The following is a 13788-nucleotide window of genomic DNA, read 5'->3' as shown; positions in this document are numbered from 1 at the left end:
GAGGTGTCGTTCACTACAGCTACTGCCCCCCCCCCTCCCCCACCACCACCACCACCACCACCACCACCACCACCACCACCACCACCACCACCACCACCACCACCACTACCTATCCTTCTCCCTCATTCCTTGTTAGCACTGTGTTTCTTTTTCCCCCATTTTACTCAATATGCCGATTAAGTAGTTTTACAAGACTTTTGAGTGACACTTTATGCACCTATAAAAGGGGATGGCTCATCTGATTTGCTCTTGAATTATGGATAAAAAGTGGATCAGAGAAAGGAAAGTATCAACTTCATAAACACTTTGATGAGAAGAAGAACACTTTACAACCCTATGGCAAAAGATATCCCTAACTCTAATTACACAAGTCTACGTCTAACCAGCTGAAGTGTTTAGAATGTTTGTCATTTAAAATCAAACAAACTTAAAAAAAAAAGTTAACATGAATACAAAATCACTTACCATGATTCTACTGCCAAAAAGAAAGTAAAGTACTGTACTGAAATGACCTAAGGTTGCGGGTGATAAAAGAAAAATCATAAAAATTTGAACTAACCACCATTTGCCGTGCAAGTCACCCTCCTGTGGCAAGCAGATTGCGGAGTTCCTTCTCGTAATGAGGACTAACCTGGAAGAGCACCTCATCGGTTTCTTCATCCCTTTCTGACCCCTCAATTAATAACTTCTTTTGCAATTGCAAACATCTTAAGAATCTTGTCTATTTCATTTAGAAATTTATAAAGAATTTGAGAAACTCACGAGTTACGAGTTGAAATAAGAACACAAACACATCTAAGATATTAAGATAAAACTAATCTTCATAACTGTCAAAAAAATTACTTGATAAAGCAACAAACTACATACTGCAGTCACTTCATAATAATTTGGCACATGTACAGTAACTTGTAATAAAAAGTGCTTTTGCCAATTAAACTGACACTCCTTAGTTTTCAACTTATTATAACAGCTTTGTAGAAGCTACTGCTACATGATGGTACAGTAAAATGTAGGTTGCATCACCAACTGAAAATAACTACCAGCTACTTCTAATACTATGAATTGCTATAAAATCAAAGTACACTAAAAAAAAAACAATTAAAAAAATAATATACTAAAAATTTATCATCGACTACCCAAGCAAGTTGAATAAAGAAAAATAACAAAAGCATTTAGGATACGTTAAGTAAAAAAAATGAAGTGGATAAGCTGATTAAGTAAAGTACAAAATTAGATTTAGAGTACTTATAAAACTGTTTACTAACATTTAAATGAGAATATTATCAGAAGGGGGAAAACTGACTACAATACCATCTGAAAATATTGATACGAGGGAAAAATCAGTTAATAGAAACGTCTGACATGCTCTCAACTTTATAAATATAACATGTAATAGTACTCACCGTCATGAGAGCGAGTGTATCAAAAGATAAACGGCATGGAATTAGTATAACATATCAGCCAAGCCATTCCTTATTATAATAAAATATACTAACACATGCAATGTAAGACATTCACCTATATTGTGTTATTTACAACTGGGTATATGTAATCTCTTTTAAAAACCGACTTTTTAATAGGCTTCGTGACTTCATAAACCAAAATCTGTTTCTATCTAATCAAGTGCTATAAAGTAAATTATTGATTCACCTATAGCAATTCCAAAGCTACAAATGCCGTGCACTGTTTGTGAACTGTTTTACACAAGTGTCAAATTCTATCAACTCTGGATTCTAAGTGAATCAAGGCCAACACATCGTGTCACTATTACAACTGATACAATTAAATTATGTACAAAAATGCTAATACTGTACATTTATTTCATCATTTATTTGACTACTTAAAGTGAGAATTCCCTGCAATTTGATTTTGGTACAAACATTTCATGAATAGTCCAAAATCTTTTTGCATTACCAACTTCATACACATCGGTAAGTTATTGATTCCACAACTAAAATCATGTTTCCTATTGATACGTAGATGAATATGATCTGTTTTTATGCATGGATGTCATTCGTAAACTATGCAAAATTAGTTAGATGTTGAAGTTATTTTCACTATGACAAAAATTGTCACTGCTTAGCTCTATGCACAGTGTCCAAATATTGGAAAGGCTGCCAATGACATTTTAAGCAACTTGCAATTCATAAATGGTCATCGTAACTAAAGCACAGTAATACAAAAGCAAATGACAGTTCACAATTTTTTTTTTTTTTTTTTTTTTGGGGGGGGGGCTTCAAAAACATAATTTTGGGGTGTTCAGGACATGATCAAATTTTCTATATGGGTTTATCTGCTTTGAATATTACTTGTTAATGGAAGAATAACGAATGATGATGAATCTTTTACCTCTAAAATGCTGACATTTATACTGAAAAGATAGGTACAGTATTAAGAATAACATTAGATGAACCTTAAATCTCTAAAATGATCGTCTTCTGTCCCACAATCTAGTTGTCTACTAGAGTGAATATGATTGCAGAAATGCAAGGATTTAGCAGCAGGAGGGTCTAAAGTAACTGAAGAATTCAAGGCTCTGTGAGAGGCTTTAGAATCATGTATTGCATAACAAACTTTCAGAACTTCTAAGAGAAATACTTTTAACAATAGACTGAACTTGGAAAGTAAGGTTAGTTTTGGTAATGAGGTGGGTAGGCTCAGAATTGCCACTTATAAGAGAGGATTCACTGAATTTCTAAATTTTAACAAAGGAAGCTAGTGATGTCAAGGGCTTATGAACCTCATTGCTATAGAAAAATGGCTGATTATGTGAATTATTTGAAGGTGGAGGCGAGTCAATACTGTCATCATCTCTGCTATAATCAACTAGCCTAGTCTTCCATGGATTCCCCCCCTGAACTAAAATTGAGTTTCATTATGCGCTTTAAACTTTAACTTTATCGGCAACCATTGAAACGTATTTTCCAAGAGAGGAACTGTGAGGCAAACACACTTTTCACACAGTTATTTAAATCACAGTATTGCACTGAACATGATACACAAGGAGAATGCAGGGCATGATCTCCAAGAAAAAAAGGTTCCTTGAAAATTCCATCCAGTACTTGCTAACAACTACAGGGAAAGTCATCTTAACCCTTTTACCCCTAATGGACGTACTGGTACGTTTCTCAAAACTCAACCCTTTACCCCCATGGACGTACTGGTACGTCCTTGCAAAAATCTACTATTTACATTTTTTTGCATATTTTTGATAACTTTATGAGAAATTTCAGGCATTTTCCAAAAGAATGAGACCAACCTGACCTCTCTATGATGAAAATTAAGGCTCTTAAATCAATTTAAAAGAAATATATTGCAAAATGTGCTTGAAAAAGAAAACGCCTGGGGGTTAAGGGTTGGAAAGTTCCAAATAGCTTGGGGGTAAAAGGGTTAATGCAGAGTAATAGGTTAACCATGACGATGGAGAAACTGAAACGACAAAGAGGTGCTGGAGCGTCGTGACGATAGAGAAACTGAAACAACAGAGCCTCTGGAGCATCAGTTCCGGGCTCTTCACCGATTACCACTAGAATTTTACATTCATTTACAAATGATCTGTGTTTATAAAAGGTAAAGAAAATGGGAAAATTTCAAAATCTTAAAAAAGATTTTACGGGTAAATGTCGATTAAACTAAACTTTTGAGAAGAAGCAATATGAACATCAGGCAAGTATCGAAATAAGAAAATTTATTATGAAAATTTGGATAAGTTATATTTACTGTTTCAAACCAGGAACACAACTCGACAACAAAATGCAAATTATAACAGTATTGGCAGCAGTCTTCTTCTGGTGCTACTAATGAATAAACAAAGATTTTCGTTTAATCGGGCTTGCCAATATATTGGGTGCTCATTACAAGAACTTTTATTGTATCAGTCTCCTTGAAGATGTTTAAATCAAAAGAATTTAAAAGTACTTAAGATTTATAATGCTCATCTATGATATCAATAACATGTACATACATATACTGTAGAATAAAAAAATTTCTAACTCTAGAATTGCAGATGAAACCCCTGTGCAGTAAAACTTTCACAAGAACAGTTGCATCATGCACCAACACAGAAGGTTTATCAACAGCATGTCAAATATCTATTCAAACATTGCTTGAAACTACTATGTCCAGAATGCTGCTCCCATTGTATGTGTATTTTGAAATTATCAGTCATTTTCGGACTACTCATTGTAGAGGTTTCTATCAACTTCTATTGTTAGATAATTCACATATAATCAGCCATTTGTCGATAATGATGATCTTCAAAAGCTCTTGAATTTCTAACTTCCTTTGCTAAAATCAGAAGTCAAATCCTCTCTCATAAGCTGTAATTCTGATCATAACTGCTTGGTTGTCTAGTGTTAAGTGTTTCTTTCAGTGAGGGTCCTGAAAGTTTGCTGAGCAATTGATCAGATAGCCTTTAATTGAGCCTTAATATCTTCTATTACTTTGGATCCTTCTGCTACTAAACCCTAGCATTGCTGCCATCCTAGTCATTTTATCAGACAACTAGATTGTGATGCAGAAGACCAAGAGAGTAGCCTGGATCTTAATACCACTCCACTTGCTACAATCTCTTATTACATAATGTGGATGGCGTGGCATATCATATGATGGGATGAACAAGGCTTCAACTAGTCAATCACATGCAACATGTTTTGGATGACAACATGCTCTGTTCACTTTTAACCTCGGCCGCTAGCTCACCACGGGTTAACTCTATAGGGGTAAATGTAGGCGCAAGTACATCTACTGTAAAAATTAGTTGTCTGCACGCATGAGCAGTATCCCCCCTATTCAGTTGTAAATAAACCGCAAAATCAGCTGATTGTCTCTCGGTTTAACCTGCAATACAGGAAAATGACAAGAAAGAGCCCACGGAGGCAAATCTTGAAAGTGGGGAATTATCTCCTATGAAATATATTTTATTATTAATTCTCAAATACTGTAGTACCTCAGGTTACGAGTCATTTTGGATACGAGCACACAAATTTGAATTAGGTTACTCGTACAGTATTGCATCAGACTGTCAGTAAAATTTTGCACCACAAAAACATTTTTTGTGTACAAGTATGAACAACATGATGCAAAAAACAGCAGTCACGAGGTGCCCACACACCAGCCACTGATTGTTCCGGCAGTGTTCACCCAGATAAGGCTTCAGCAGGGCGAGTCGGTGAATATACCAAATGATAATGCAATGACTCATTTCCATAGCATTTTAAAGTAAAGGCTACAGCAGTCAAGTCTAGATAGCTTCCTTGTAATAATTGAACCCAAGACTGTAGAAAAAGACAACCAAGTCTCCAAAAGGCTTAAAAAATAAAGAGATTCAGTTAACGATAGCGAATGTCATTCAAGAGAGAAAACTCCTGAAGTTCTCTTGGAGGGAGATTCTCCCTCCAAGCCGTAACCACCTCCTACTCATCTTCCTCCTCTCATATCCCTCAACACTAGCCACAACTCATCTCAAAGGCAAAGTGAGTTAATTTGTCCATTACTTCTATTTTTTCATTGTGAATTAATTTTCAATCCTTTCTGATATCAGGGGTTACAATTTGTACAATAATTGCCATTACATAACATTTAAAAATTGGTGTATATTTGTATTTATGGACATGTGGAACACATTGAGTGAATTTCCTTTTAATTTTTACGGGAAATATTATTTTATGATACAAACGTTTTAGGTTACAAGCTCGCTCCCTATCATAACCCAAGGTATTACTATATACTGTACTGTAGTTTATTTATTATTTCTCCATTTCCTTTCCTCACCGGGCTGCTTTGCCTGTTAGAGCCCTTGGGCTTGTGGCATAGTGGCATCCTGTTTTTTCAACTAGGGTTGTGCCTTACATACATACATATACCAAGGCACTTCCCCCAATTTTGGGGGGTAGCCGACATCAAACAAATGAAACAAAAAAGGGGACCTCTACTCTCTACGTTCCTCACAGCCTGACACGGGACTCAACCGAGTTCCTCCGGTGCCTTAGATGACCGCGGAAGTAGCAGCAGTAGAGGATTCAGCGTTATGAAGCTTCATCTGTCGTTGAGTCTTAGCTAGTACTAATAAAATACTATAGCATATGGGGAGAAAATGGTGCAGATAATATGAAAGACTAGCTAAGTTAGTTCAGAATTCCTAGTTATAACTGGTTACGAGTCAACACCAAACCGCTGTTCTCTAAAACCCACCTACCAAGGTGTTATAAGCTAAGGATATAAATCATGCAAAAAAGGTATTGAAAATTTTGACCTGAAGCTTCCTTCCCTATAAGGTGATTTGGCTTTGAAAAAATTTATATCCATGAACAATGAATTTAGCAGGAAGCGAAATATTTACATCTCAATCAACTACATTCATCCTTTCTTCTACTTAGGAATAAAAATTGATGCATCCATGATAATACAAAATGTTGACCAATACAACCTCAACAAACCTTGTAATTGCAGTCCTTAGAAAACACATACAGACCCTGAACAAAACCACAAAGACAAAAATAAAAGCTAATATAATACAACCTGGCAATATCAGACCCATTTATAACGGATTCTGGATATAACAGACCAAATACAAATAACCAGAGTCGTGTCCGGGTGGCTTTGCAAAGGTCACCGTATATAGCAATACTGTAGTACATAGTTCCGAGATATTCATATTTATTTATTCACTGGTACATCAAGGTAATAACACCATTTTTTACCTTATTTATCATTGGCATAGCTTACTCGAAGAATAAATTCTATACGAATTAAACAAACTTTTTTCTATGCAAGCCCAGTGAGAAAATGTAAGCAATGTCAGCCAACTTTGTTTTCAGTTGTTTTCAATCTACTGCTATCGATGATATGCTCACATACAAGTATCGAATACACTATCACAAATCTGAAGAATTTGTATCTTTCCTAACTATACAAACTTTGAGTCCTTTGATAAGAGTAAGATTTCAGCAAAGCTAGAATCTCCACAGTTAAAATTTATAACGAAGTGTCAGTCGTTACTGGCGGGTAGCAGGGAAGCCCTGGCCCCATGCCGGCTCATTGAGTAGCCACTTTGATCTCCGCAAAGGAAATGCGAGGTGGATGAGATGGGGAGTTGAATTAAAGGATTCACGTTTCTATAGTTAAGAAAAATGCAAATTATTTTTTGAATTTGTGATTTGTTCCTACTCAGATACAAGCACCCATCCTTTAATACGAGACTTATCCTTAGGTGGGAGGAAGTTTCTATGGTCAAACTGGCTGGTGTTAAATCCCTAGATGTCAAAACACTCGGACCTAAAGAGGTGCAGGAGTCGACTTTAATCTACATCTATTTAAATCCAACCCACTGGTCATCAAAAGGATGGGGGAAATAACCATTTCAAATTAAATCAAACAGCGCTCGGTATGGAAGCTTGCCAACATCTTTGTCCATTACAGCAACATAACAGGTAGCCGCTGAACCCAAGGGAAAGGAAGAAAAAGTGGAAAAGGCCAGGTATGATGTCCCAATTGTAATCTTAGATGGGATGTTTCTTGTTCTATAAGAGAGCTAAGTATGATACAAAGCTTGATGAGCATCTATCACATGTCCTAAGGAAAACGTGTCAAAGGACGTGTGGTTGTCTGGTGTTTTCCGACTCCTACTTCTAACACTTCCCTAACTGACAAGTTCCTCATGAAAGCTAAGGAAGCTCCTACTCTTCTGACTTCATGAATGTAAACATGGGTCAGCTCTATTGGTCCACCTGCCAATTGTTCTTGCTGTCTATTTATGGTCTTCTTGGAGACTTTCTTATTACACTTTCCTATATCGATAAACATGTTTTTGAGCAGTGGTCTGAAGGGTTAGGTGTGCTTCAGGTAGCATCTTGGTGCCCTCAAAGGCAAAGTAACTCATTCGGATCTACAGTTGTCTCTTAGGGTGACAAGATGGAAAAGATCTCAAACTTAGAGTCGTACACACCCAGGTTCTGAGACTTGGCTATGAATCCTGGAACGAAAGACAATGAGACCTTCCCCTAACCCTTAGGCATGAGAAAGCATGTGACAAGACAAATTTGGCCAAATCGTTTTTCAAGGCAGGCCCAACAAGAAAACTGTCTTAGGAGTAAGATCCCTGTCAGAGGCCTCCCAAGGGGTTTAAAAGGGGCCTTCATCAATAAACTGCGACTTTGGTGACATCCCGAGATGGAGGTCTGAGCTCTCTTGGAGGGCAGGACTGTTCTAAACTCCTCATTAGCACTGATATATCCCATGAAAAGAGAAATCCAAGGCCCTCATCCTTAAGACATGATTCAAGGCTGTGGAATAGCTTTTCACCACCGAGACTGAAAGGCGTTTCTATCTACAAAGGTACATGGGAAAGTCTGCTATTCTCTGTAAAGAGACTAAGACAAGAGATATACCATGCTAGCCTGGTAGACTGCTGCCGAAGGCTTGCAGAGATATCCAGACACCACTTTTGCAATACCTTGTGAAAAGCCTTTCTTTTAAAGGAGATGCTGGATAACCTCCATCCATTAAGTGACAGGGAGGTCACTGAATTGTGATAAAGTTTCAAGTATGGTTGGCATTGCAGGTTGGGGCATTTAGGGAGTTTCCTGGGAATCTTTGACAGCAACATCACAATGCCTAGGTACTATTCTGCTTGTGGGCATTTGGGAGCCACTAAAGTCATTCTGAAATTAGGAATAAAATATTCAGAAAATCTTGATTATGCTTTTCATCAGGCAGAATGGCGAAAAAATCATAAGCATCAAGGTTGTCCCACAGATGTTGAAAGGCATCCATGAGTGCCGTTCCTGATCCTGGACTAGTAAGCAGTCGATAGAAAGTTTATGATGGGGCTCGTAGCAAATAAGTCTATCACAGGGGAACCCCACAAATTCAGTAGAATTTTTATACACTTGAGAATAAAAAGACCAATCCGTGCAGACCTATGCAACTGGTGACCGTGCTTGTCGACAATCAAGTTCGTCCTGCTGGGAATGAACCTTTCCAATAGGTCTACTGCATTGTCTACTGACCATTAGTGAGCCTATTTCACCAACTCCTAAAGGTGCTGAGAAGTACCTCCTTAATTGTTGATGTACCGTATGCCGCTACAGTGGTATTCATCACTCATCAATGTTACCAAGTGGTCTAACAGTTGTTGTTGAAATGATTGCAGTGCCAGGAGTGCTGCTTTTAGTTCTAGTAAAGCCTTCTCCTCTTTGGATTAATGCCCTACGGTGATCTGTTTTCCTAGATGGGCACCCCAGCCTTCCGTCTATTCGTATGAAAACAGAAGCATCTCTGACAGTGGTTATTCCAGGGGGTGTTCCCTTTAAGAGATTGTAGTTTTCTAACCACCACCTTTCCTCCTGTATTAGAGTAATTGCTGGTGAGGAGAGAAGTTGGCTACAGATTAATGCCTTTATACGCACCACTGAGAGACAGCCAGTTTAAACGACTTTATGGCACATGCTTCTCCAGGGAAAGACAGGTGCTATAGCTGGTGTTGCTACAGACAAGCTGGAAGATGTGGCTTGTGCACGAAGGGTTACACTACTTTCAAGTCTTGTGACACAGGCTTTGGAAAGGAGCACTTTTCTGCCACAGCCGAGTTTGTACAATTCGGTGGGTAAAGTCAAAGGTGGCAGAGGGAGGTGGGGGTCCTGCAACCTGCCAGTAACTACAGCCGAGTTTCCATCTTCACCGGGATCATACTTTTATCAAAGGACGAAGGTTCGTTTTCACGTAGGAACAAAGATTTCTTAATATAATTTTCAAACTTATTCAAAACATCTTGTAAATATTGCAAAATTGCCGATATGTTATAGACTACTACAATTTACTAAGCGCTATTAGTATAATTAGTTATGAATTAGTTATCAAGAATATCTAACAAGACATGAATTTCACCAAATTGTTTTTCGAGGCAGGGCTAACAAACAAAACTGTTGGGCGTAACATATAGGAAAAATATATAGAATCCGCTTTAATTTGCAAAATCTCAGGCTCCAGTTAGCAAAGCCTTCGTCATATCTTTATATAACCAAAACCTATCCTATGCATAGATAATTGTCTTATACTGTAGATGAGCTAAATTTATCAGAATTTACATTTATTATTTATCTCGTCATCTAAATGTCATCGTATACAAGGAAAACGGCATCTACGTTTCCGTATTTACACATTCCTTTACAAATATAGTAGTCTTGTATACAAAATTTCACAATTTTGATTGATTTCAATATATGGGAAAGTAGTAGTTCCCAGAATGCCCGCTAGCTTTTTCCAGCGCTGTACAGTTATCCCTTGGCTATCATGGGTGCTATATTCCCATCCCCATGCAATAGCTGAAAAAAACCCTATGAAACCTTCAATATAGATGTACATACGCAGTAATATATCTATAAATCCACATTGTACTAAGGAAGCGATAGGTGAATCACGATATGACAAAGGATTACTGTATTCAATTTAGTTTAATTTGGTCCATGCTTGAAGTTATTTTTGTTGTCATGAGCTCCATTTAAATTTTATTACTTTCAACTGGGCTCTACAAGGTACTAGAAGAGTTGGAAGACCCAGGCCTACATAGCTTTGGACTATGAAGCGTGAAGTAGGAGATGATGAATGGAGAAGTATCGATTTAAAAGCTCAAGATAGAGATGACTGGCGAAATCTAATCGAGGCCCTTTGTGTCAATAGGCGTAGGAGGAGACGATGATGATGATTATGATGAATTACGTCATCCAAGGGTGAAAAACAAAAGTGTGTTAATCTCAGCTGTTTGTTTTGATGTTGCCCCAGATGTTGGGCATATGTAGTGCTGTAGTCCTGTACACAATTTGGTATGATTATGCTTTGGGAAACATATTTTCGATATAACGGACAATTGGCAATAAGAGATATCCCTTCCCCCTATTACTGCAATGCATTATTGCAAATTTCCACAGTAATCTCATCAACTTGATTATTAGCCAGTCACTTCACTGGCTTTAGTAAAAATTAATTCATCAAATAGTAACCAAAAACAATGATACAAATTAACTCCTCCCCTTAAGTTCACACTGCATAAAATCTTTAAAAAAAAAAAAATTTTATCATCACTGGATACTACAATATTAAATATGCAACATATTCCATTTCAATCTTATGAGGCCTTATTTTATCAAAACCATGACATTTATTTCACGCAAACCGTATAAATATCTACAAATATTCATAATTATATACCTTGACCCTATCTTCTACCATCTTTACCCTAACAACATTTAATTCCTTTAGAGGAAAAATATCCGCAGATGTCATTACTTACATTTTATTATCTGCACTACTTCTTTATGGTTGACTTGAGAGACTAGTGTTCCATTGACCTTTATGATGGAATCTCCTTTCTTAACACCTGCCAGTGCTGCTGGACCTCCTGCAAAGTAATTACAAGTTTTAGAGTCTATAAACCATCGTATAGATCAGCGATACGTTCCTTAACCCTTTTACCCCCAATGGACGTACTGGTACGTTTCACAAAACTCATCCCTTAACCCCCATGGACGTACCGGTACGTCCTTGCAAAACACTGCTATTTACATTTTTTTTGCATATTTTTGATAACTTTATGAGAAACTTCAGGCATTTTCCAAATTAATGAGACCAACCTGACCTCTCTATGACGAAAATTACGGCTGTTAGCGCAATCTAAAAAAAAAAATATTGCAAAACGTGCTTGAAAAAGAAAAATGCCAAGGGTTGGAAAGTTCCAAATAGCATTGGGGGTAAAAGGGTTAAAACATTTAGTGCAGTATGCACTCTTCATCCAAGGATCCACCATCAATAGCTGAAAAATTACAAATATGCAACTCAAAATATTAGCCCATCTTACATGTTGGCTTTCAATACAACGTTTAGTTCCTAGAACCTCTAGATTGTAATTTGATTCAGGTGAAAATGACCCAAAATAATCAAGGTCATGAACAAAAATTAGATATACTGTACTAGTAAACAAGTCAACCAAAAACCAGTTTAGAAGTAAATGTTTTATTTCAGCTGTGACCAAGTTGTGGAATGATCTTCCTAATCGGGTAGTTGAATCAGTAGAACTTCAAAAGTTCAAAGTTGGAGCAAATGTTTTTATGTTGACCAGGCTGACATGAGTCTTTTTATAGTTTATATATGATATATCTGTATTTGACCTTGTTAATAGTTTATATAGGACATATCTGTTTTGACGTTTTTACCGTTTTAGAATAATTTATTGTTAACTTGTTCTCATCATTTATTTATTTCCTTTCCTCACTGGGCTATCTTCCCTATTAGAGCCCCTGGGCTTATAGCATCTTGCTTTTCCAACTAGGGTTGTAGCTTGGCTAGTAATAATAATAATAATAATAATAATAATAATAATATGCAGTAAGAGAACACCAAAATTAACGTCTTCATTACTGAACTGGAATGTGTATGTAATTTTACCAGTGACAGTTCAATAAAACTTGAATGTATCTCTAGATAATGTCTTTTCCTTTATACATTCAAGTTTCCTAATGATGGCAATATGCATGAAACTTTTTATATATTATAAGCAAATTTTCCATTTTATATATTGCTCTCTCTTGATGATATATGAATATATATGTACACATTTTGAATTACTTTTACTAAGCATATTTAAAAATATTAAAATCCAGAGGTTACCTTTCATACACCCTAAAAATAATGAATCTTACAATCTTACTTCCTTTTATTTTCATGAAACTATCCTGATCCTGATCTGATGGAGGTGGGTCAGTGAAGTAAAGAGACAGGAAATGTAAAACTCGCATCTTGGCCTAGTAACACAGTGATTAACCCTTTTACCCCTAAGGTAAGGTTAAATTTCGAGCACATTTGGCTATATATTTTCTTTAAATTGCTCTAACAGCCTTAATTTTTGTCATAGAGAGGTCATGTTGGTCTCATTCTTTTGGAAAATGCCTGAAGTTTCTCATAGAGTTATCAAAAACATGCAAAAACATGTAAATAACAGTGTTTTGCAAGAACGTACCGGTACATCCTTTGGGGGCGAAAGGGTTAATCGTCACCAACTAAGGCAAGGGTGGCCAACCTATAGCGCATTGCAAGTTTACAAGTGGCGCACTATAGGCTACCCCAGAGATAATAAAAGAAAAAAAAAATACCAGCTCATAAAAAATACTGCTAATTATGTTCATATATTCTTATTAGTACTCTCAAGAATAACTAATGAAGATTATCAATGCATATTCAAAGTGTCAATGAAAGTACAGTTTACTTAGTACTGTATTCATGACAAATCCTTTCCTTTACAACTGGTACATCTGTCCACACTATCATATTAGAAGTGAAAAATATATTGATGCATGTGACACAAAAATTTGGCCACCCCTGAATTAAGGTGAGTTTTAACTGAACCTTCAGATTGTGAACCAATATCAAACTATAGGCTACTTTATAAATTACCCAAAACTGTGTCTTTTCAAAAGATAAAACTAATAACGTAACTTTACTAAATTTACACAATTAACAGAAACTTACCATCTTTAACATCCTGAACAATGACAGGACTTTCCCCTGAAACTGTGACTCCATAGCCCCTCTCTCCTCTATTGATAACTACCGTACGCAACCCATTTGAGTCAACGGAATCATCGCCCTCCACGATGGACTCCAGCCTGCAATGAAAAATAATTTTAATACTCAAAAGGGATTCAATTGAACTTTTAAATGTCAAGTAGTATTTATGTTATATCCAAAGCAAAAGAAAACGGCTCCCTTTTCAGCACTCAAATTCTGCAAGCTATAAAA

The 13788-nt window shown here is 36.6% G+C and overlaps 1 protein-coding gene across 7 annotated transcripts in view; it reads right to left on the bottom strand.

Moving 5' to 3' along the window:
- Positions 1-13788, bottom strand: part of LOC137618047 (uncharacterized) — a 590306-nt gene that overhangs the window by 549084 nt on the left and 27434 nt on the right. For all 7 annotated transcript variants that reach the window (XM_068347975.1, XM_068347979.1, XM_068347981.1 and 4 more), the window contains 2 exons: positions 13519-13655; positions 11288-11395 (listed from right to left, as the gene is read on the bottom strand). In XM_068347975.1, the coding sequence (XP_068204076.1) occupies positions 11288-11395; positions 13519-13655 (245 nt within the window). The remainder of the gene's footprint in view (positions 1-11287; positions 11396-13518; positions 13656-13788) is intronic.

Source organism: Palaemon carinicauda, chromosome 24, assembly GCF_036898095.1.
Source record: "Palaemon carinicauda isolate YSFRI2023 chromosome 24, ASM3689809v2, whole genome shotgun sequence".
NCBI classification, from domain to species: domain Eukaryota; kingdom Metazoa; phylum Arthropoda; class Malacostraca; order Decapoda; family Palaemonidae; genus Palaemon; species Palaemon carinicauda.
Note: the sequence above shows the minus strand (reverse complement) of the source record. Positions and strands in the feature narration are given on the sequence as shown.